This window comes from Macaca fascicularis, chromosome 10, assembly GCF_037993035.2.
Source record: "Macaca fascicularis isolate 582-1 chromosome 10, T2T-MFA8v1.1".
In the NCBI taxonomy this organism is placed as follows: Eukaryota; Metazoa; Chordata; class Mammalia; order Primates; family Cercopithecidae; genus Macaca; species Macaca fascicularis.
In genome coordinates this window covers 5,910,784-5,935,794 of record NC_088384.1, presented here as the reverse complement: position 1 = coordinate 5,935,794, position 25,011 = coordinate 5,910,784, and the positions used below count along the sequence as shown (strand labels likewise).

Sequence of the window (25,011 nt, the reverse complement as noted above, 5' to 3'; positions counted from 1 at the left end):
AAGTATGATATTAGGTGTAAATTTTGGTTTGTTTTTGTTTTGTAGAAGCTCTCAATCGGGTTGTGAAAGTTCCCTTCTATTTCTGATTTTCTGGAAGTTTTTATTGAGAGGGTATTGAATTTTATCAAATGCTTTTTCCCATATCTATTGAAATGATCATAAGACTTTTCTTTCTTATTCTATTAATATGGTGAATCATATTGATTCATCAAACTTTTAAATCATTTTAGAAGTTAAACTAATCTTGTATTCCCCAAACATGCCCCACGTGGTCTTGATGCGTTGTTCTTTCTATAGATGGTTTGATTTAATTTGCTAATATTTTGTTAAGGATTTTTGTGTCTATGATAGTTAGGAATATTGGTCTGCAGGGATTTTTTTTTTTTTTTTTTTTTTTTTTTTTTTTTTTTTTTTGAGACACAGTTTTGCTCTGTTGCCCAGGCTAGAGTGCAGTGGCGCGATCTTGGCTCACTGCAACCTCCACCTCCCGGGTTCAACAGGTTCTCCTGCCTCAGCCTCCCGAGTAGCTGGGATTGCAGGCGCCTGCCACCACACCCAGCTAATTTTTGTATTTTTAGTAGAAATGGGGTTGCACTATCTTGGCCGGGCTAGTCTCAAACTCCTGACCTCATGATCCACCAGCCTCGGCCTCCCAAAGTGTTGCAATTACAGGTGTGAGCCACCGTGCCCCGCCTGTCTGCAGGGATTGTGTGTGTGTGTCTGTGTGTGTAAAGTTTTTGCCTGGTTTTAGAATCAGAGTAATAATAGCCTCGTATAAAATAAGTTAGAAGGTGTTCCCTCTCTCTTTTCTGAAAGGGTTTGCTTGTGTAGAATTGGTGTTGTTTCTTCCTTGAATGCAGGATAGTATTTATCATTGAAGCCATGTCAGCCTGGAGTTGCTTTGTGGGAAGGTTTTCATTTATAAGTTCAATTTATTTAATTGATTATCAGACCGTTTAAGTTTTCTATTTTTTTCTTGAATGAGTTGGTAACTTGTGTCTTTTAGGGAATTTGACCATTTCGCATAGGTTATGTGAAACTTTATTGTTATAAAGTTGTTCACAATATGGCCTTTTTATTCTTTTCTGTTTGTTTTTGCTTTTTTTTTTTTGAGACGGAGTCTTGCTCTGTCGCCCAGGCTGGAGTGCAGTGGCGTGATCTCAGCTCAGTGCAAGCTCCGCCTCTGAGGTTCACACCATTCTCCTGCCTCAGCCTCCCAAGTAGCTGGGACTACAGGCACCTCCCACCACACCTGGCAAATTTTTTTTTGTATTTTTAATGGAGACGAGGTTTTACTGCGTTAGCCAGGATGGTCTCGATCTCCTGACCTTGTGATACGCCCGTCTCGGCCTCCCAAAGTGCTGGGATTACAGGCATGAGCCACTGCACCCGGCCTGTTTTTGTTTTCAAGATGCAGTCTCACTCTGTTGCCCAGGCTGGAGTGCAGTTGTGCAATCTCAGCTCACCGCAACCTCTGCCTTCCAGGTTCAAGCTATTCTCCTGCCTCAGTCTCTCAAGTAGCTGGGATTAAAGACATATGCCACCATGCACAAATCATTTTTGTATTTTTAGTAGAGACAGGGTTTTGTCATGTTGGGCCAGGCTGGTCTTGAACTCCTGACCTCAGGTGATCTGCCCACCTCGGCCTCCCAAAGTGCTGGGATTACAGGCATGAGCCACAGAGCCTGGCTCTTTTATTTTTAAATTGAGATAGGGTCTTGCTCTGTTACCTAGGCTGGAGTGCAGTGGTGCGATCACAGCTCATTACAGTCTTGACCTCTTGGACTCAACAATCCTCCCACCGCAGGCTCCTGAGTAGCTGGCACTACAGGTGTGCACCACCACAACCAGCTTAATTTTTTGTTTTTTTTTAAAAATTTTTTAGTAGAGACATAGTCTCGCCAATGTTGCCCACGCTGGTCTCAAATTCCTGAGCTCAAGCAATCTTCCCGTCTTGGCTTCCCAAAGTTCTGGGATTGCAAGTGTGAGCCACCACACCCAGCCTATTATTCTTTTTTTTTGAGACAGAGTCTGGCTCTGTCCAGGCTGGAGGGCAGTGGCACGATCTCGGCTCACTGCAACCTCTGCCTCCCAGGTTCAAGCGATTCTCCTGCCTCAGCCTCCCGAGTAGCCAGGATCATAGGCACCCACCACAATGCCCGGCTAAGTTTTGTATTTTTAGTAGAGACAGGGTTTCGCCATGTTGGCCAAGCTGGTCTTGAACTCCTGACATCAGGTGATCCACCCACCTCAGCCTGCCAAAATGCTGGGATTACAGGCGTGAGCCACCGTGCCCGGATGATAATATCTAATCTTTAATCAGTGTTTATTCCATTATACTTTACTGTAATTATTGATATGATTTGGCTGGGTCTATCATTTTATTTATACTTATGTATTTATTTAGAGACAGGGTCTTGCTCTGTTGCCCAGGCTGGAGTGCAGTGGCACAATCATAGCTTACTGCAGTCTTACCCTCCAAGCAAGGGGTCCCCCAACTTCAGCCTCCCAAGTAGCTGGGGCTAAGGCCTGCACCACCATACCCGGCTAAGTTTAAAAAAAAATTTTTTTAGAGATGGGGGTCTCACAATGTTGCCCAGGCTGGTCTTGAACTCCTGGGCTCAAGTGATCCTCTTGCCTTGGGCTCCCAAAGTGCTGGGATTACAGGTATGAGCCACCACACCTGGCCTTTGTTTTCTGTTTGTCTTCCTGTTTTCCCCCTTTCAGTTCCTCCTTTTCTTTTTTATTTTCTCATTTGAATGTTTTTCAGAACTACATTTTGATTTTCCCATTAGCCTCTTAGCTATACTTCCTTACATTTTTTAACGGCTACCCTAAGGAATATAATATACAATGAGCTTATAGGTCAGTGTCTTCCTCTGTCCTTTGTTATTGTTGTTACATGTAATACATCTACATAGATTATACAGCTCGCAAGAACATGCTTAATTTTTGCTATGAACCATTTTATGGTTTATAAAACAATTCAGAAGAAAAATGCAAATGGGAAAAATTATTTGTATTTACCTAGCTATTTACCATGTCTAATACTTGTCAGCTTTTCTGAGGATTTGAGTTTCCATCTGATCATTTCCCTCAGCATGAAGAAGTTCCTTTAGTATTTCTCGTGGTGCAGTTCTGTTGGTTGAGGACATCTCTTAGCTTTATTTTATCTGAACCTGTCTTTATATTGTTTTTATTCTTGAAGAATTTTTTCTGGATGTAAAATTCCTGATTGATAATTTTTTTTTTTTTTTCCTTCAGGAGTTTACAAATGTTCCACTATCCTCCGGACTCCATGGTTTCTGATAAGAAGCAGTCAATAATCAATCATTGTTTTTCTGTGTATGTCATTTTTATCTTGATGCTATCAAGATTTTTGTTTGCTCTCTGGCTTTCACCAGTGTGATGTGTCTTAGCACAGGCTTCTTTATGTTGATTTTGTTTGATGTTAGTTTAGCATCTTATATTCACAAGATTCCACCTTTCACCAATTTGGAAAATTTTGGCTATTATTTCTTCAAATACTTTTTTTGGGGGGTCCTGTTTTCTCTTTTCTGTCCTTCTAGTCTTGCAATTACACTAATATTTGAAAATCTGATATCCTCTAACAGGTCCCTGAGATTCTTTCTCTTCATTGTTTTAAAAAAAACATATTTTTTAGGCTGGGTGTGGTGGCTCATACTTGTAATCCCAGGACTTTGGGAGGCCAAGGTGGGCGGATCACCTGAGGTCAGGAGTTCGAGACCAGCCTGGCCAACATGGTGAAACCCCATCTCTACTAAAAGTACAAAAATTAGCTGGGCGTGGTAGCATGCACCTGTAATCCCAGCTACTGGGGAGGCTGAGGCAGGAGAATTGCTTGAGCTGGGAGGCTGAGTTTGCAGCGAGCTGAGATCTTGCCACCACACTCCAGCCTGGCTGACAGAGCGAGACTCTCAAAAAAAAAAAAAATATATATATATATATATATATGTGTGTGTGTGTGTATATATATGTATATGTTTTATGTTTTCCTTGGAAATTTTGTATGTACGTATCAATATATGTGTGTGCATGTCTATGTATCTGTCATTTATCGACCTATCTACTGATTCAATTTCACTTATTTTTCTGCTGTCATAACCTTTTGGCTAAATCTCTCCAGTGAACTTTCACATGAAGAAATTTTTCAGGTTTACAACTTACATTTTGTCCTTTTAAAAATCATTTATTTATTTATTTTTGTATTTTTAGTAGAGACAGGGTTTTGCCATGTTGGCCAGGCTGGTCTTGAACTCTTGGCCTCAAGTGATCTGCCCACCTTGGCCTCCCAAAGTGTTGGGATTACAGGCATGAGCCATCGTGTCCAGCCCTTTTTTTTTATAATTTCTATTTCTCTGCTGAGATTGATCATTTCTCTCTTGAGGTTTTTATTCACTGAAGTCATGTTTTGTTTTACCTCATTTAATTTACTTATAATCATTGCTTTAAAATCTGTCAGTTCTCACATCTAGTTCATCTCATGGATGGATTTGATTTTCTTTTCTCTTGAGAATGTTCTGCAATTTCATATTTGTTTTTCAAGTAACTTTTGGATTGTATTTTGATATTATTAATAGTAAGCTGTGGGGATTCTGGATTCTGTTGTTTTCCTCTGTGGAGTGTTGTTTCCTTTGTTTTCATAGACAATTTTCTTACGTGGGCTTGGGCTGAAAACTCTGTTTCTTCAGGGGTAGTTCAGATCTTTAGTATTTAGTTGAGCTACTTTGGGTCTATACCACATGATATGGTTTATTTAGTGGGCAGTTAGCTATATGGATAGAATTAATTTGGGGATCCCCTCTATCTTGGTCCATTTTCTGCTGCTTATAACAGAATATCTGAAACTGGGTAATTTCTAAAGAAAAGAAATTTGTTTCTTACAGTTATGGAGGCTGAAAAGTTCAAAATTGAGGGGCTGCATCTGGCGAGAGCCTTCTTGCTGAAGGGAACTCTCTCCAGAGTCCCAAGGCAGTGCAGGACATCACATAGTGAGGGGGCTGAGGGTGCTAGCTCAGGTCTCTCTTCCTCTTCTTATAAAGCCACAGACCCACTGCCACGATAACCAATTAATCCATTATTCTGTGAATAGATTAATCCATTCATGAGAACAGCTCTCATGACCCAATCACCTCTTGAAGGCCCTACCTGTCAATACTGCCACATGGGGGATTAAAATCTCAACATGAGTTTTGGAGAGGAGAAACATCAAACCACAGCACCCTCTCTGGCTCTTTCCCTTTTGGGATTTTTCCCATTCTCTTCAGTGTTCATATTTTCATACATTTACTTTTATGCTTCCCCAGGCCAGAAAGAATGCAGAGTTTTGCACATGTGCCCCCAACCACTGCTGTGCACATCCACGTCCCAGGCTAAAAGCTACAGAGATGTGAACGTACTTGTATAGCTCCGCATCTCCCTTCCTCCAAGTGAGTAGGTACTCCTCATCAGAGTCTGCTTCTGTTCACTCTCAAGCCCTTCAGGTGGTTGTTTCTTTGTAGTATATCTAGGTTTTATGACTATTTACTATGAAGCACATTTGTGTGGGGGTCACCAAGTAGGGTCTTTGTCCATCTTACCCAGAAGTGGAAGCTTGTCATGACCTGCAGAGCACTTTGAATAGCCCTGGCCTAAACCACTGTCTCTGTCTCAATAATGACCCCATTCAGAATGGCATTTGCGAGTTTCTCTTCCATAGTTTTCTTTTTTTTTTTTTTTTTTTTTTGAGACAGAGCTCGCTCTGTTGCCCAGGCTGGGGTGCAGCTCACTGCAAGCTCCGCCTCCTGGGTTCACGCCATTCTCCTGCCTCAGCCTCCCGAGTAGCTGGGACTACAGGTGCCTGCCACCTCGCCTGGCTAGTTTTTTGTATTTTTTTAATAAAGACGGGGTTTCACCGTGTTCCCCCAGGATGGTCTCGATCTCCTGACCTCGTGATCCGCCCGTCTTGGCCTCCTAAAGTGCTGGGATTACAGGCTTGAGCCACCGCGCCCGGCCTCTTCCATACTTTTCTACCAGATGCTTATAATTGAGGTTCAATACCAGATAATGTCAAAACTAATAGAGGAATTCCCAGTTCAGGCAGAGGGAGCACAGAGTGCCGATAATATCCAAATATTGCTTGGTGCTGATTGACTTGACAAAACCTCACTTCATAAAAAACAGTTCTGGCTTTTACAGACTGTTCTCAATGGATTTCCCTTCTTCCCTGTCAATGGATTTTCTTTCTTTGCTGGCCTTTGACTTTCCGTGATCTTGGCTGCTGGCAAGTGTAAGGCAGAGGAGGTCCTTAGGCAGGAGATAAACCTGGGCCTGTTCCTACAGAGATGGTCTTTTGAGAAGCCTGGGAGCACAAGCTGGGACAGCAGAAGGCAAAAGTCCCAGGTAGTGTTATGATGGTTTGCAGCAGAGCCATGTCATGAATATTTCAATTTTTTATTTTTAACCCTATGAGACATTGTCGCTTTATGATTGTTTTGTACATTGGATGTTCATTTAGATGAAGCTGATGGTAAATACCATTCTCAGTCTTCTTTATTCCTTTCTGTGTCTCTCATCTTCCATCTGGGATTGTTTCTGTCTCTAATTCACACTCTTTTGTATTTCCTTTAGCATGGATCTGTTGGCAGTTATTTTTATTTTTCAGCACATTGAAGATCGCATTCCACTATTTTGATTTCCAGTGTTTCTGTGGAGAATGCAGCTTACCCAATCCTCACTCCTTTAAAAATAAACTGTCTTTTTATTCCCCTGTGGCTTCTTATCAGATTTTGTCTTTGCCTTTTTCCACAACTTCACTGCATGTGAATACATGGTGTGTCTCTATATAGATTTCTTTCCGTGTATTCTGCTTTCTGTTCATTGAGCTTCTTGAATCTGTGGTTTGGAATCTTTCATCAGTTTTGGCAGATTCTCAGCTATTATCCTATGTATTGCCTCTGTCCTGTTTCTCTCTCCTTTTGAGACTCCAGTTACATGTGTTAGACTTTCTCCACTTACTTTCTCCATCTCTTAGCTCTTCTGTATTTTTTGTATTTTAATTTCTTCATTCTGGATAGTTTCTTTCTAAATCTTCTAGTTCATTTATTCTCTCTTTAGGTTCTCTCTAATCTGTTTTAATCACATCAATTGAGTTGTTACTGTGTTATTTCTCATTTCCGTTCCAGAATTTTTATTTATTATATAAATACACTATTTCAATTTTTATAGTTCAATTTCTTGCTTGGACTTTTGAACTATTTCTTTTTTCTTTTTTGAGATGGAGTCTCACTCTGTTGCCCAGGCTGGAGTGCAGTGGCGCAGTCTCAGCTCACTGCAACTTCTCCCTCTCGGGTTCAAGTAATTCTCCTGCCTCAGCCTCCTGAGTAGCTGGGATTACAGGTGCATGCCACCACGCCCAGCTCATTTTTCGTATTTTTAGTGGAGACGGGGTTTCACCATGTTGGCCAGGCTGGTCTCGAACTCCCGACCTTGTGATCTGCCCGCCTCGGCCTCCCAAAGTGCTGGGATTACAGGCTGACCCACTGAGCCCGGCCAAATTATTTCTTTGAACATAGTAAATCTGTTGTGTCATTGCCATGTTTCATTCCAATAGCTTAAGTTTTTGTGGATCAGTTTCTGTTGTATGTTGCTTCCGCTGGTTCTTATAATATCTGGTTTCCCTGTAGAGTGAGTTATTTTTGTGTTGTTCACTCTATTTGAGAAGTATTTGTAGAAATGACTTGATGCTTAGGATGGCACATTCTTCCAAAGATGCTTTTCATTTGCATCTTTTGCATTCATGTGCCACCATTCTGGGTCTGTCTTAATCCCAAGTCAGATGTTTTGGTTGCATGGATCAACCAGGTGACAAAGAGGTTTTTGAAATATTTCATTTGGGTTTAAAATACAAGTTTTTCTCATTCAGAGGATAACTTTAAATAACTTAGTGTGACATTATCAGAAGTGAAACTTTTTCTATTTTATGAAGCTTCTTGTATAAGGCAGGGATTACATCTTTTCTCCACATTTGGTAGAACTCATATATAAAGCCAGCTGGTTTGAGGCTATATTTTGGTGCTTCATTTTCTGGAATGTACTTCCACCTTTGTTTGTCTAGTGCTCATATAATTATTTAAGATTCAGCTTACATGGTTTCTCTAGTTGTATTTCTTCATCTCTCCAGCTTCCTAGCTCTTTATACATCTTTTTTTTCTGACATTATTTACTATGCTATATTATCAGTATATATTTCTGTTTTCCTTTAATAGACTCAGAGGTTATTCATGACTGAGGTATTATATTATTCATCTTCATAAGACTAGGTTCTAATATAGTCTATGATAGATGCTCAAAAACTTCTGGTTAAATTGAAATATGAAAAATAAAATGTAAAATGGATTGGTGACAGTCATGAGGAATAGGTTAATAACTTTACAAATTATAAAAAAATCATTGATCCCTACAAGGCAACTATTACTAACATCAGAATGATCACCTCAAATACCGGAAGTCTATTGTCAGTCACTTATTACCAATTATATCTTGACCCTATCCACAATTTCCTACGTATTTCCTACTGTTTCTCATTTGCGCAACTACCTAACAGCTTTTGATCTCCTTGCCCAATTTCATTCCTCCTACTGTCTCACTTTTACACCATACAGTTCACTGTTAACATGTATTGAACTAAGCTAAATATATAACAGACTCAGGATTGACTATCATCAAATCTTCCCAACAACTTAATTAAGTAGGCGCTATTACTATTCCATTTTACAAATGAAAAAAAAAAGAAGGCTTAAAGAGATGGTTACTTGTCCAAGTTGAGGTGCTAAGAGATAAAAGAGGGATTCACATCACCCAGGTCTGACTCCAGAGCTCATGTTCTCTACCAGAGGTTGGCAAACCTTTTCTAAAAAGAGCCATACAGTTAATATTGTAGGCTTTGGAGGCCGTACAGTCTCTGTAACAACAAGTCAACTCTGCCACTTTAGTGCCAACGTAGCCATAGACAATATGTAAATGAATGACTACGACAGTTTTTAATACAATTTTATTTATGAAAATAGGTGGTGGGAAGAGTTTGGCGCACAGGTGACAATTTGCTAATCCCTGCTCTGAACAAGTACACTACTCTTTTTTTCTCCTTTTTCTCAATCTCCAGAGTTTTCCATTCAACAGATATTGATAGCATTTCTTCTAAGCACAGGGCTGGGATGAAGATGAGAAAATCCTTGCCTTGAGGGACCTCAGATGTGGAAGAGGACGGCATAAACACACATCTATAGCACAGGCTGACTATGGAAAGTCAGTGCCAAAAGAGAGGCACAGGCTGACCAGAGATTCTTCTGATGAACACATGAGATCTTGTGGAGTTGGTGATATATGACAAAAGCTTTCTAGCAAGAGCATCATAGGCAGAGATGCTAAGAAGGAAGTTTCCAAGAGAAGAGCCAGCACAAGCACACATTTTTCTATCCACCTGTCATTTATCTTCTATTCTGTCTGTCTCTCTCTCTTTTTTTTTTTTTTTTTTTTTTTTTGAGACGGAGTCTCACTCTGTTGCTCAGGCTGGAGTGCAGTGGCGCGATCTCAGTTCACTGCAAGCTCCAGGTTCACATAATTCTCCTGCCTCAGTCTCCCGAGTAGCTGGGACTACAGGCGCCCAACACCACGCCCAGCTAATTTTTTTGTATTTTTAGTAGAATGGGGTTTCACCGTGTTAGCCAGGATGGTCTTGATCTCCTGACCTCATGATCCACCCGCCTTGGCCTCCGAAAGTGCTGAGATTACAGGTGTTAGCCACTGCACCCGGCCTTATCTTTTATTCTCTTTACCAGTATTCACTTACTTTCTCTCTCTTTTCCTTGCCAAAATCATATACACTTTGGTCCAAATCTGTTTTTGCCTCGCACCTCACCTACTTTCTTGTCTGATTTTCTTTTTTGTCTTCCTTCCTTTTCTTTTCTTTGTATTTACTTCTTTCTTGATTACTGAGTCATTGCTGATTCAATTCTTCTGCAGTGGGCTCAAGATACAAATTTATATCACACATTTCATTTGAAGTTGAATTCACGTACATCAACATGGTGGCATGTTCATCGGGTTCGTCTAAGTCAAACAGCTATACAACATTAAAAATGTCATTTAGCCCTAGTGAAATATTAACTTGGTTCTGTCAATTAAGTCAAGGTTGAAATCCTCTAGTCGATTTTGGGCAGTCAATAACATCCACTGTTTGACCAGTTTAATTTCCTTTCGTTTCTCTTATGCATATTTCTACTTTTTGTCTGTCCTGTTAATCTCTCTTTTACTCTTCTCCCTTACAACTTTTTTCTCCTTTTTCCATCAGCCTCCTTTTCTGTACTTTTTGGATTATTGCACTTCTTCTAGAGGCATGCGATCTCCTTTTTGCTTTCTGCAGATATATATATATCTGTATAAATATATATAATATATATAATAAAAAATATATATATTTATTTATTTACAGATGGAGTCTTGCTCTGTCACCCAGGCTGGAGTGTAATGGCATGCTGTCAGCTCACTGCAACCTCTGCCTCCCGGGCTCAAGTGATTCTCCTGCCTCAGCCTCCTGAGTAGCTGGGATTACAGGTGACTGCCACCATGCCTGGCTAATTTTTTTCTGTATTTTTAGTAGAGATGGGGGTTTCACCCTGTTGGCCAGGCTGGTCTCGAACTGCTGACCTCAGGTGATCTGCCTGCCTCCGCCTCCCAAAGTGCTGGGATTACAGGCATGAGCAGACGTGAGCCACCGCGCCCAGCCTCTGCTGATATAGTCAAAAAGATTCTTTGTTCATTAATTCAACTTTTATTGAGCAATTACCACATAGTAGGTCTTTTACTAGGTGCTGGGCTGGAGATACAAAAATAACCAAAAGAGACAAAAATCTCTGCCCTTGTGGAGCTTACATTCTAGTAGTAAGTGAAGTGGATAAGTAACAATAAACCAAACAGAAAAGTAAGTTATATAATATGTCAAGTGTTAAGTGCTACGTGGAAAATTCCTGGGGATCAGGAATTTGGGTAGCCTGTTACAATTTTAAATAGATTGATCAGGAAGGTCATTAAAAGATCATTTGAACAGGTAGTTGAAGGAAATAAGGAAGCAAGTCATGGAGATGTTTGTGAGGAGTTGTTCTATGTAAAACAACAAAAACAACAACAAAACACACAAGCATATACAAAGTCCTAAGGCAGGAGGGTACTTTTCTTGGTGGAGTTGTGGGGTAAAAAAAAAAGGAAAAGGCCGGGCGCGGTGGCTCAAGCCTGTAATCCCAGCACTTTGGGAGGCCGAGACGGGCGGATCACGAGGTCAGGAGATCGAGACCATCCTGGCTGACACGGTGAAACCCCATCTCTACTAAAAAAATTACAAAAACTTAGCCGAGCGAGGTGGCGGGCGCCTGTAGTCCCAGCTACTCGGGAGGCTGAGGCAGGAGAATGGCGTAAACCTGGGAGGCGGAGCTTGCAGTGAGCTGAGATCCGGCCAGTGCACTCCAGCCTGGGCGACAGAGCGAGACTCCGTCTCAAAAAAAAAAAAAAAAAAAAAAGGAAAAAATAAACCTTATCTGAGGAATATGAACTCCTTTAAATGATCAGGCCTAGAGAAGCATTGGAATGAAACAGCAAATCATGTCACTCCTCCTTGAGCTAAATACTCACCTCTTTTTAAAAAGAATTATTATTTTTAGAGACAGGGTCTCACTCTATTACCCAGGCTGGAGTGCAGTGGTGTGGTAAGAGCTCACTGAAGCCTTCAACTCTTGGGCTCAATGAATCCTTCCATTTCGGCCTCTGGAGTAGCTGGGACTATTGCCATGCACCACCATGCCTAATTTTAAAAAACTTTTTTCGTAGAAATGGGGTCTTACACTATGTTGTGCAGGCTAGTCTCAAACTCCTGGGCTTCAGCAATCCTCCTGCCTCAGCCACCCAAAGCTCTGAGACTACAGTGCTTTGGCCCAATTACCTCTTGAAGCCACATTCTATTTGGGCTCTAGACTGATGTCAACTAGCCACAAAATGGCATACAACCTATAGTTCAACATTGTACAGCCAATCACTAACCAACATTGTTTCTTAAACCAATGAGAATTCATGACAAGCAACCTTTTAAATCACCGTCTCTCCTGATTCGTCCTGTTTTCTTTAAAAAGTTGAGCTTCTCTTTTGTTCTCCAGGGCACTCCCCAAGGCAACTTGGATGTATGTCCTGGGCTGCAGTGCTCACGTTGGCCCAAATAAACTATTTATATTGATTTTACCTCGGCTTCTTCCTTTTAAGTAGACAGAGGACAATAAGGAGATCAGTATGGCTGAAGTGCAATGGAAGAGGAAGAGGCTAGTAGATGTGATTCGAGCCCGCAAGGGCTGGGGGTGACGGTGAAGGAGCGGGCAGGTCATTTAGGGGCTTTTCTATTGGAAGAACTTGGCTTTTACTCTGAGTGAAATGGAAATCCCTTAAAAGGTTTTGGGCAGAGTTAAATGTTGACATATTTTTTAAAGGATCTAAAACATAGGGAAGCAAGAGCAGAGGCCAAAAGACCAATCAGGAATATATTGCAATATTCCAGGCAAGAAGTATGCATATTATGGGGAATGTTTTTCTGGGAATGTTGTTACATTTGAGGATAAGAAAACTAAAGGTCAGGTTTTTTGTTTTGTTTTGTTTTTGAGATGGAGTCTCTCTCTGTTGCCCAGGCTGGAGTGCAGTAGTATGATCTCAGTTCACTGCAACCTCTGCCTCCCAGGTTCAAGCAATTCCCTTGTCTCAGCCTCCCAAATAGCTGGGACTACAGGTACCCACCACCATGCCCGACTAATTTTTATATTTTTAGTAGAAACGGAGTTTTGCCATGTTGGCCAGACTGGTCTTGAACTCCTGACCTCAAGTGATCTACCCACCTCAGCCTCCCAAAGTGCTGGGATTACAGATGTGAACCACTGCGTCTGGCCTAAAGTTCAGGATTTTGGTGCATAACAAGTACATTCTACCATCCTGTGCTCCTCAAGGGAAAATTAAAGAGATTTTACCCTGCTAGCTTAAGGATTGTTAAACATTTTGCATTGTCTTGAGCATTGCTATTAATAAGTGATCTAATACCTGGCACATAGCACACAGCAATATTCGTGGAATGAATATATACTCAATTACATGGGGTAAACTGAATGACAATATCAAGTAACTTGCTTGTGCGGCAGCATTCATTTCCTTCCTTCCTTTTTTTTGATACAGGGTATCATTCTGCCACCCAGGCTGGAGCACAGTAGTGTGATCACAGCTCTCACTGCAGCGTCGACCTCCTGGGCTCAAGCAATCCTCCTGCCTTGGCCACCCAAAGTGCTGGGATTACAGGCATGAACCACCATGCGCCTCCTGGATTCACTTCTTCTGCATACTCTGGTGGTATTTATTGTATCTTTACATTTTATTTAGCAAAGAATGTTAAGAGTACCATATTATAAACACACTCCTACCCTCCAAGCAGAATGTAGAGGGTATGTATTTACATATTTTAAGTGGTCCCATAGCAATTTGTACAGTTACAGTTCACAACTATACTCAGTTATGTTTGCTTCTCTCCTTCTCAATAGTCTGTGAGGTTCCTTCAGGTTTGGAACTATCTTTTATTGATCTTTGTATCTCTAGCACCTAGCACAGGGCTTAGCAACAATTTTTGTTGAAAGAAAGTATATACACTGTAATAAAGGGCAGCGGAAAGAAAATATGTGATCAACACCAGCTAGAGAAGCCTTGTCTGATTCCTGTGAAATATATTCATTTCCCTTAGGAAAAAAACAATTCGTACCCTCTTGCTATGTAACTTAGCTTCTTGACTTAGAACGGTATTTTAAACCTTTGAGGACCTGGAGCAATGTATTCTCGCCCAAGGCTGAGTGCCTCGTAAGTGGTCTGGTATTGATCAGCAATGATCAGTAAGACTGGGAAGTGAGTTTTCAGGGTCTGAGACTTGCAAGCTGGTGACAGACCGCTCCGGCTTCCAGTGGGCCCGCGCGGGGGAACTGATCAACCCACTTGAGCAGTGGGATCAAGGTCTTCAGCCTTAGCAGGTGGAGCCTCTGTCCGGCCCTCTTCGTTCCCGTGCCCCTCAGACAGCGTCTCCTCCAAAAACGGTCCCCTCCACCCAGAATCTCCTCCCCTGGGGGAGACCCCTCTGTCTGCGGGCCCCCTCCCATAGAAGGGCCCTTCTTCCTCAGCGTGAACCTCTGTCCCCGATACCCGCTCCCAAGACCGAGACCCTGTTACGGCTCAACCCCCCACAGGCCACTTACCCCCCGGATCCCCTCCCCTGAGGGAGACCCCTCTGTCCGCGGGCTCCCTCCCATAGGACGCGCCCCTCTTCCTCAGGGTGAACCTCTGTCCCCGATACCCGCTCCCAAGACTGAGACCCTGTTACGGCCCTATCAACACGGGCCCCCTCCCCCCGGCGTCCCCTCCCCCCGGCGTCCCCTCCCCTCGGAGGAGTCCCGTCTGCGATACCTCCCAGTCAATCACCCCAGCATCCCTCTCCGCCCTCACCCAGAACTTCCGCCGCGCCCCCTCCCCTCAGGCGGGACTTCCGCCAGCGCCCCCTCCCCCGCGGCGCCGTCCCCTCCTCCCGCCTGAGGCGAGTCTGGGCTCAGCCTCGAGCTCTCCGGCCGCGGCGCAGCTTCTGGGCAGCGTGGGCTGCAGCGTCGGCGGCGGTTAGGGTTGTGTAGGGCGAGGCCTCTCCCTTCCTCCTCGCTATCTTACTCCTCCCTCCTCGTTGTCCTCCCCCTCCCTCCTCCTCGCCTTCCTCCTCCTCGTCAGGCTCGGCCAAGCTGTGAGCGGCAAGATGGCGGCCCCCAGGCCGCCGCCTGCCAGGCTGTCGGGCATCATGGTGCCGGCACCCATCCAGGACCTGGAGGCCCTGCGCGCGCTCACGGCGCTCTTCAAAGAGCAGCGGAACCGGTAACGGGCCCGGCTGGGGGTCTGCCCCGGGCAGGGGAGGGCGGCCGGGACTCCCGCGGCGGCCCCGGCCTGGGCCCAGGCACCGCCCCCTCCTCGCTGGAGACGCGGAGGGCGAGGCCTGCGCGGGCGGCCCGAGCGCCACCCAGGCCTCCCGACTCCCAGGCACCGCCTCGTGCTCGTGGGTCCCCGCGGGGTCCGGGGCGGGCCCCCGCTCCCCCACCGCAGCCCGTCCGGGTGCGAAGCCGCGACGCCGGGAGCCCTTGCCGCGGCGTGCGGGTACTGTTGACCCAACACACGCTTAGGCCGCCCCTGTCATGTGCGAGGGCTGCGCCAGGCCCTGGCTGCAAGACCCACGCGGCCCCCAGAGTCATAAAGCGTGTATTTTAGCGGGAGAGACGCGTGTTACGGACGCGGGAATTGGGCAGTTGCGGGGATGCCAGTCTCTAAGCATGGAGTGGGACTGGCACTCCTTTCTCCTCGGCGTTAAAGCCCAGGCTGCACCATCCGCCCTGGGAGCTGCGCTCTTTGCAGTGTGCAAGAGCAGGGGCCTGGAGAGACCAGTCCAGTCCTGGTGCCACTGAGGGGCGAGATAGCCAGGCAAAAAGAGAAGGTGCCCAGGAGTCAACAGTTGTGGATTTGCTTCCTGGCCTTGCAAGCTGCGTGTTACTGTGCAGTTTCTCCAAGCCTTAGAATTCTTGTCTAAAAATGGGACTATAATACACAGCTTAGTTGCTGGATTGTACAGAGGAATAAATGAAATAAAGCATGTGAAAATATAAAATGTGCGAAGTCCTCAGTCAAGGCTTGTTTGATCTTGTTCTATCGGGGCCTCAGTTTTCTTGTCTATTTAATGGGAGTAAAGTTGAACAGTACCTCCCTGGTGATAGTGTCATAAGGATTAAATGAGAGATAATGCATATTAAATCCTTAGGACATACCTGTACATAGCACTAAATGTAGCTGATATTATCACTTAACACATTGGTAGTTCTCCATGTATCAACTATTGTGCTAGGTGATGGGGTGGGAAAATGGAAAGTCCTTGCTCTCTCCTGTACTAGTATGTACAAGATAACAACAGCTGTGGGGGTATGTATGTACAAAGAGCAGAGGGAACATTGAAGAAAGACTTGGGTCGGCCTAGGTGATCGCTATTCCTCTCTTTAAACTAGACACCTGGTCTGAGCACTTCCTTTACCTCAAATGACTTGGGGCAATGTGGAGCTGCTGAAAGAATGCTATTAATAAAAGTCCCTGGTACTGCTCCATGGGCCTTTGGGGGAGATGTATTTATTGATATAATGCTTAGGTATTTCTGTACCATGATGGACCTTGCTTTTAGTTAATAACCCAGTCATCAACCATTTATTGAGCACCTACTATGAAACAGATTTTTTTGTTAGGGGCTGAGAGTACAAAGATGAATGATGTGATTCCTTTTATCAAGCATGTTTGGGAAATTGCTAAATAAACACATTTTAATGGAAATCTATACAAGAGGTGGTGGCACAGGAGAACATGTGGGTCCGTTGGACGATTGGTGAGCCAGGAAAGGCTTTTTTTTTTTTTTTTTGAGACGGAGTCTCACTCTGTCGCCCAGGCTGGAGTGCAGTGGCTCGGTCTTGGCTCACTGCACGCTCTACCTTCCTGGTTTACACCGTTCTCCTGCCTCAGCCTCCCGAGTAGCTGGGACTACAGGCGCCCGCCCCCAGGCCCGTCTAATTTTTTGTATTTTTTTAGTAGAGACGGGTTTCACCGTGTTAGCCAGGATGGTCTTGATCTCCTGACCTCGTGATCCGCCCGCCTCAGCCTCCCAAAGTGCTGGGATTACAGGCGTGAGCCACCATGCCCGGCTCAGGAAAGGCTTTTTAAGATTATTTCAGGTGCTGGGTTATAGATGAGAGGACTAGAAGGAACAGTGTCTGCAAAGGGGCCATATGTTAATTTTGCAAAACCGATGAGACAAGTAAAGTAACATAGATTAGGTTTCTCGTACAGAGGAGACATTTATTCAAACATCAGTTCCCTTTTTATAACTTGGAGAAAATCCAAGCCCCTGAGCTAGTTTAGAAGGCCTTTCTTGACTCTGTCTCTTGTGAGGGAAGAAGTTACAGAGAACCATTGATGGTTTTTGTCAAGGGAGTGGCATGATAATAATCTGCCTGTTAGATCTTCCTGGCCACCTCCGCCTCCATTGTGGGGAATAAATGAGAGAGGATGAAGCTAGAGATAGCGGGGATCTTTAAGGAGTGGTAGCAGAAGCCCATGTGAAAGAGAAAAGTGCCTAAATTAGGACATTGTCTGTGGGGATGAGTAGAATAAATACTGAGAGATATAAGGTTGAATGGACAGGACTCAAGGACCAATTGGATTGTTGGGGGGAGAATGAGGAAATGAGGATGCTTCCCAGATTTCATCTGAGTTCTGGGGCAGTGTCCTTCTTCCAGGCAGAGATTGGAGACCAGGAAAGGTGAACTGATGTGCAGGTCCTGGCATGGAAAGACACAGTTGTGTGGTGGGGCAGAGAACTCATGATCAGAGTTTATAAGGACAGGCTTCTGGTCCTGGTTCTGTCACTGTTTCTCTTTGTCTTTGGACAAATCATAAGGTTGTTGTGGGGCTGGGCCCAGACTTCCTGCTCTTCTGAGAGGATCCCTCCAGTTCTGATGCTCAGGGAGCCAGTGTTTGTCCTTGGAGGTCTCCTCTTGAGAGAGGGCATAGGGCTGTTGTCTAGTATGAACAGGAACACAGATGGACCCAGGGGAAGGATTGGCCAAGGTGTTAGAAGGTGGACGAGACAAAAAGCCAAGCACAATGAGTCCTCAGTGTAGCAAATAGAAAACAGCAGACAAAAAGCAAAAACGGCGAGGAAGGTAATTAAGAGATTCTTCTCTTTTGGTGGAATACATTATTTCTCTAGGATTCCATTTTATATTTGAAGAATCACAGACATAATGTAGTTGGTGGTCCTTCTGAACTCTTCCATGCTACAAAACAAACTTCTGTCTTCGCTAGCTTGAGTAGTGGAAGTGTCATGCAGTAGAAAGAGCAGTGGCTTTGGAACCATGGAGACCTGGATATGAATCCTGGCTTAGTCTCTGTAGACTTCCTGTTTCTTGTCTTGGAAATGAGATGATGGCAGCCACTTTGAGGGATTATTTTGAGGATCTGTAATGTTGTATGTGTAGCATAGTGGTTTATGCATAGTAAATGCCAATTATTTAGGACCTGTTATTAAAATATAACAAGGTTATATGACCAAGAATCCATTTGTGTTGAATCTCCTGTCTTATCAAAACCAAAAATTGAAGCTATTTCAGGAAGACAGTTCTAATTTTGGGGTTTCCAGAGAAAGGGATCTCAGGATCTCATTACGATTTTAGCAACCCGCAAGTGAAAAGAAATTCTTACATCCCATTGTGGTGATTTTAAATATGTTCACAAATTCTTTGATACTCTGACCTTCTCAAGAGGAGGAGGTTAATTATTTTCTCCTTGAGTGTGGGCTGAACTTAGTGACTTGCTTGTGAAGAGTAGAATATGGCAGAAGTGACAGTGTGCGACTTCTCAGACTAGGTCATAAAAAGCGTCGTAGTTTCCGCTTTGCTAGCTCTTTCTTGGATCGCCCACTCTGACAAAGCCAGCTGCCGTGTCAGGAGGACACTCAAGCATCCCTGTGCAGAGAGCTGTGTGGTGAGGAGCTGAGGCCTCCTTCGAACAGCCATGTGATAAACCACCTTGGAAGCAGGTCCTCTGAGCTCCAGTCACATCCTCAACCAAGTGTGCAACCTTGTGAGGCACCCTAAGCTGCTCAGATCTGTGTGAGATCATAAATGTTGTTGGTTTAAAATGCTAAATTTTGGGCTAATTTGCTATATAGCAATACAGCATTAATACATAAGTCTAAATTCTCCATGGTCTGTATTACATGCCTTCTGTAACTTCTTAAAGTGTCTTGGTCACTAAAATTATTTAAACATATTGCTTATGGTCATATAATATCAATATTGAGATATTCCTCAGCTGTTTGTTCTCTGTGTAAGATAATTCTTTTTTCTTACATTTGTTTTATACTTTTTGTTTAACGTAGATATCAGTGTATTTCACATTTGTTTAACAAGTGATTTATCTTGCTGTGAATCTTTGCAAGTCATGTTAAATTCTTTCTGAACAAGTAAGACAAATACATTTAAAATTCTATTTGAGTTGCTCCTTTAGTTATTTTTCTTTTTTTTTTCGAGACAGGGTCTCACTTTGTCATCCAGGCTGGAGTGCATTTTTTTTAGAGAAGGGGTCTCACTATGTTGCCTAGGCTGGTCTCGAACTCCTGGCCTCAAGTGATCCTCCTGCCTCGGCCTCCCAAAGTGTTGGGATTACAGGCATGAGCCACTGTGCCTGGCTAGTTGCCTTTATGATGCATCTCTGAGGCATCTCCAGACCCCACAAAGTGTAGAGCCAGGTGAGATGGGTTGTCATACTCCATCTGTGCTATTAAGTAGCCACTAGCTACATGTAGCTACTTAATTAATTGAAAATAAGTAAAATTAATGTTCATTTCCTTAGTTGCATTAGCCATATTTTTAAATTTTTAATTTTTTTTTTTTTTTTGAGACAGAGTTTCGCTCTTGTTACCCAGGTTGGAGTGCAATGGCGCGATCTTGGCTCACTGCAATCTTCGCCTCCCGGGTTCCAGTGATTCACCTGCCTCAGCTTCCTGAGTAGCTGGGATTACAGGCATGTGCCACCACACATGGCTAATTTTGTATTTTTAATAGAGACGGGGTTTCTCCATGTTGGTCAGGCTGGTCTGAAACTCCTGACCTCAGGCGATCCGCCTGCCTCGACCTCCCAAAGTGCTGGGATTACAGGCATGAGCCACCGTGCCTGGCTCCTTATTATTATTTTTTTAGAGATAGAGTCTCACTCTGTTGCCCAAGCTGGAGTGCAGTGCCACGATCATAGTTCACTACATCCTCGACTTCCTGGGCTCAAGCAGTCCTCCTGCCTCCTTCCCCAGTAGCTGGGACTACAGGTGTACACCACCACGCCCAGCTAATTTTTTTTGTTTATTTTTTGTAGAGATGAGATCTCACCATGTTGCCTACGCTGGCGTTAGCCATATTTTAAGTGCTCAGTGGCCACATGTGATTGTGACAGCACAGATAGAGAATATTTCTATCATCACAGAAAGTTCTGGAAATAGTGCTCTTCTGTAATATGTTTTCTTATTAGAGAATAGTAGGGGGAGACTGTGTTCTGATTCTTGAGTATTCTTGAAATAATGGAACATTTGGATACTGCTTTCTATAAATTCATCTCATACTTAAACTGATAACCTCATTGGTCGTCCAGCTGATAAGCTTCTTTTTCTTTTTGCGACAGAGTCTTGCTCTGTCGCCCAGGCTGGAGTGCAGTGGCGCGATCTTGGCTCACCCCAAGCTCCACCTCCCAGGTTCACACCATTCTCCTACCTCAGCCTCCCAAGTAGCTGGGACTACAGGCACCCGCCACCACGCCCAGCGGGCTCTACTACTCTACTAAAAATTTTTTATATTTTTAGTAGAGACGGGGTTTCACTGTATTAGTCAGGATGGTCTCGATCTCCTGACCTCGTGATCCACCCGCCTCGGCCTCCCAAAGTGCTGGGATTACAGGTGTGAGCCACCACGCCCCGCCAAGCTTCTTGAATAGAGTGGGCACCTCACATTCACTGTATGCCTGGCATCTAGCATACAGTTGATAGTGGCAGACTCTTAACAGTTTCTTGTGGAGTTGCTGCTATTTCTGTAAGTTATTACTCATTGTGCTTGCTTGGTCTTTTTCTTAGTCATGTTGACAGTAATTTTTTTTTTTTTCAGCTTCTATCAGTATAGCTCATTTTTTTCTCTTTAATCTGCTTAGACAAAATGAGGTTTTTGTTGGTGTTTAATTTAAAAATTAAACAATAAATTCAGGCCAAAAGGGCTTTAAAAAAAAATGAAAAGGCAAGTCCTGGAGTTAGAGAAGTTTTTAAAATATATATGATAAAGAAGTTGTTTTAGAATGTATAAAGTACTCCTACAACTCAATAAAAAAGACTCCTACAACTCAATTTAAAAATTGGGCAAAAAATTTTTTTTTTTTGAAAAAAGAAATATAAAGGCCAATAAGCTTATGATAAAGTGCTCCAAATCGTTAATCATTAGGGAAATGGCAGTTAAAACTGCAGTGAGGGACTACTGCACACCGTTTAGGATGGCTATTATCCAAAAAATGGAAAAGAACAAGTATTGTTGAGCATGTGGGGAAATGGGAACCCTTGTGTGTTGCTAGTGGACATGTAAAATGGTGCTGCCACTATGGAAAATAGTGGGTCCTCAAAAAGCTAAACATGGAATATGACCAGACAGTTTTACTCTTAGGTATATGCCCGAAGAAAATGAAAAAGGACAAATATTGTATGATTCTGCATTTATGAAATACCTAGAAGAGACAAACTTGTAGAGACAGAAAGTAGATTAGAGGTTACTAGGATTTGGAGAGAGGGGAAATGGGGAGTTATTGCTTCATGTTGACAGAGTTTCTGTTTGGGTGTTAAAAAAATTTTGGAAGTAGAGTTGATAGTTGTACAACATTGTGAATATAATTAAAGCCACTGAACTGTAGACTTAAAATGAACAAAATGGCAAATTTTATGTTTTGTATATGTATTTTACCACAGTTAAAAAAATTAATAATGCAATGTACCAAAATCCATTTAATTGTACACTTTAAGTGGGTGACTTGTGTGCCACGTGAACCCTATCTCAATAGTGCTGTTATGAACAAAAGCGTAAGAAGATACCTCTGCATCGCTATTACAATGAAAATGACTGACACTGAATTTTGGTGGACATGTGAAGTTATATATTTATGATTTTTAAAAAGTCACATTGTTTGGAGTGGAGGGGAGGTGTTTAAAATGTGAACTCCTCCTTCACTGCTATTTTTGTTTCATAATAAAATAGCCTTTTATGTATCTTTTTCCCTACTCGGTAGTGCCTTTCTTGAAGGGAGGGACTTTATGGTGTTTCTTAGCAGGGTGCCTGGCCCATTTTGGGTACCCTGTAAATATTGAACTGAACTAAACAGAGCAATGAAGAGCCAGTACCTTCAGTGAGCCAATCAGTAATTACTCAGATTACTAAAATGCTATTGATTAGTTTACCATGTAATTCATTCATTGAATCACACCACACATGATATATGTAAGATCTGTGCTTAGTGCTGCAGCTGCGATTGATATGATAAAATGAACTATGTGTAGCTTACTTTGAACTACTAACATAGGAGTAGCTCTAATGGTATTAAATTATTAAATTTAATAAATTTGTAATTTGTTAAAAATGTATATTTGTAATTTATATTTACAAAATAAATTTGTAAATTTGTAAATATAAATGCCTTAAGCCTTCATCCTTTGCTTATACACACTCCCTGTTTTCCCTCAAGGTTGAATTATCATTTCGCTTCCTTTTGAAACCTGTTTCTGACCTCCCCTGTGTTCCCTTGGCACTCTGTGCTTACCTCTTTCAAAGAACTTCACATGGAGTGTTACAAACACTTAATTACCTACCAGTCTCACTAGAGTGAGAGCAGTCTGAGGGCAGGATTCTTATTTACCTCTATTTTCAGTACCAACTTTCAGACCTGCTACACAGTGAGCATTCAATACTATTTTTATTGTTTTCTTGAACACCTAATTTTCTTGAGCCATGAGAGAGAAAATGAGAGCATAGAAGAAAGACTTTAATTAGGAGGGGACGGGAAAGGTTAACTATGACAGATGACAGATTTCAAGGGGTAAAAAATGACTTGGTATTGTTACCTGCTTGTATAAATATGTTGACTAACCTTCATAAAGAAAGTGAATAGATGAAGCACTTTAGAGGTCAGCATACCACAGAGGTAAAAAATAAACCTATCCGTCTGTGTATTTACATGCACGTGGGTTTTCCCCGGACATTACTGAACCTCCAGCCAGCAAGTGTCTTTAACTGCACCAAAACACACAAAAACCCAAAAAACAAAAACCCACACGAGTCATCAGCTTGGCTAAGGATGCCATATGGCGTTTTGACTCAACCATGATTCAACTCAACTTTGTTGAGAGAGAACATCAATTAAGTTACACTATAAAAAGCACATTTTAGAGTGTGATGGCAATTTCCTTTATTTTTACCTATGCCATGAGCTGGAATGCCACATGGAATTGTTTGGTAAGGTGTTCTGACTCAGTTTCAAAATACAGAAGTGGTCAGTGTGAGCCACGTCTTACATTCAATTATCTTAAATGCATGAAGTAGACAGGAAAGAGTTTGAGCCGGCCAATCAAAATAAATAAGGTTAGGATTGTGACCACCAGTACCCTCAGAGCAGAGTTTCTCAGCTCTTTCATTCTTCCAGTCTTTTGTAGTGGTCACTGGACCCAAGGGCTTGGTCACTGGACTGTGGGCAAGGACACTCAAAAGCAAAGGAATGGTGGGACTACCGCTAGGGCGCCCTGGGCCCTCTGATGGCCAGAAGCTTAGAGAAGTTATTAGAATTAACAAGATGATCTATAAGTGAGGGATGTTCTTTCATGATAGCTGTTGAGGAGTTTGTGTACTGCTTAGAACAGTGCCTGGCACCTAACAGACACAGTTTAAGTGTTAGCGTTATCGTTGTTGGTGTCATTGTCATCATCATCATCAATGAGAATATTACAAAACTATGAAAAGAGATTTAAAAAGACTTAAATGGTAAGATACACCATTGTATTACAGGAAACCTCAATAACAAAGACATCAATACTTCCTAAATTGACGTATGGATTCAATGCCATTCATAATAAAATTGCAGCAGGGTTTTTGCTAGAAATTCACAAACTGATTTTCTAAGTTATATGAGAAACTCCTAGGTTTTCTCTTACTCTCTGAACTCTCATCCTTTTAAGGAGTGCAGTGGTGCTATCACAGTGCCACCATGCCCTGCTAATTAAAAAAATTTTTTGTAAAGATTAGGTCTCACTATGTTTCCCAGGCTGGTCTTGAACTCCTGGGCTCAAGCGATCCTCCCCCTCAGCCTCCCATAGTGTTGGGATTACAGGTGTGAACCACTGTGCCTGACACCCTTAAAGGTTTTTACTTGAATCCTTTTCTGACTCCCCAGTTCTTAAGATCCTTTTCTGTGCCCTCAGCAAAATTCCCTGTATCCTGAATTTCTGTGAACACCCATTCATCTTCTTGATCTAAATGAAATATGGCTCTGAGGACATGCCTTTCCCAGGGTTCTTGAAAGTGGGAGGCTGTTTTCTGTCCTGCACTCAGTGTAATGCTTGGTCAAAGGTACGGTAGTTCACCTTGATTGTCATTGCTGCTTTCAGACCTTTTTTCCTCCATAGACCACTCCAACTTTTAATCTCATGACATCAGGGTATCACTTATTCAATCACTTTTGTAGTTAAGAGACCTGTGGGTCAGTCTGCCTCATTCCTTGAAGAGTTTAGCCCTGGGTTCACTTTTCACTCTTACTTCTCCTGTCTTAAATCTCAGTTATTTCATTGTTTACATAGATTATTTTCATTATCCTGACCTCGAATTTCTTTGACTTTCAGTGAGCTTGACCTCCATTCCATCTCAGCCACACACTGCCATACCTTACTTAGACTTTATCCATAACTGTAGCTGCCTTCTCCCACAATCTCAAGAGTCCCAATCCCTGTTTTATCTTTTCTTTAGGGCCCCTGCTCCATCAAGTCTTTAACCTCACCAGGACCTACAATCTTTTGACCCTATTTCCTATTTACTACCACCCCTTTTGTTCTTCATTCCCCTTCTTAATGTTCACATTCCCATCTTGATCTGGCTTAGATCCATGGATGAGTAATAAGAGCATTTCTTTTTTTATGTACATCCTCAACTCCCCTGCCTCCTCTCTAAACTTTGTTATGTTTGCCTGGTAAAACTCCAGCTTTGGTCAAATCCAACTTGTGTCCTTTGTGCCAGCACCCAAATAGCTGAACACGGCTAGAGAAAAACG

The 25,011-nt window shown here is 42.8% G+C and overlaps 1 protein-coding gene across 2 annotated transcripts in view; it reads left to right on the top strand.

The window, feature by feature from the left end:
* The first annotated feature begins 14,627 nt into the window (after positions 1–14,627).
* ATXN10 (ataxin 10) overlaps positions 14,628–25,011 on the top strand; it is a 175,723-nt gene continuing 165,339 nt past the window's right edge. For both annotated transcript variants that reach the window (XM_045363454.2, XM_045363453.2), the window contains exon 1: positions 14,628–14,973. In XM_045363454.2, the coding sequence (XP_045219389.2) occupies positions 14,858–14,973 (116 nt within the window). In that variant the 5' untranslated portion in view covers positions 14,628–14,857. The remainder of the gene's footprint in view (positions 14,974–25,011) is intronic.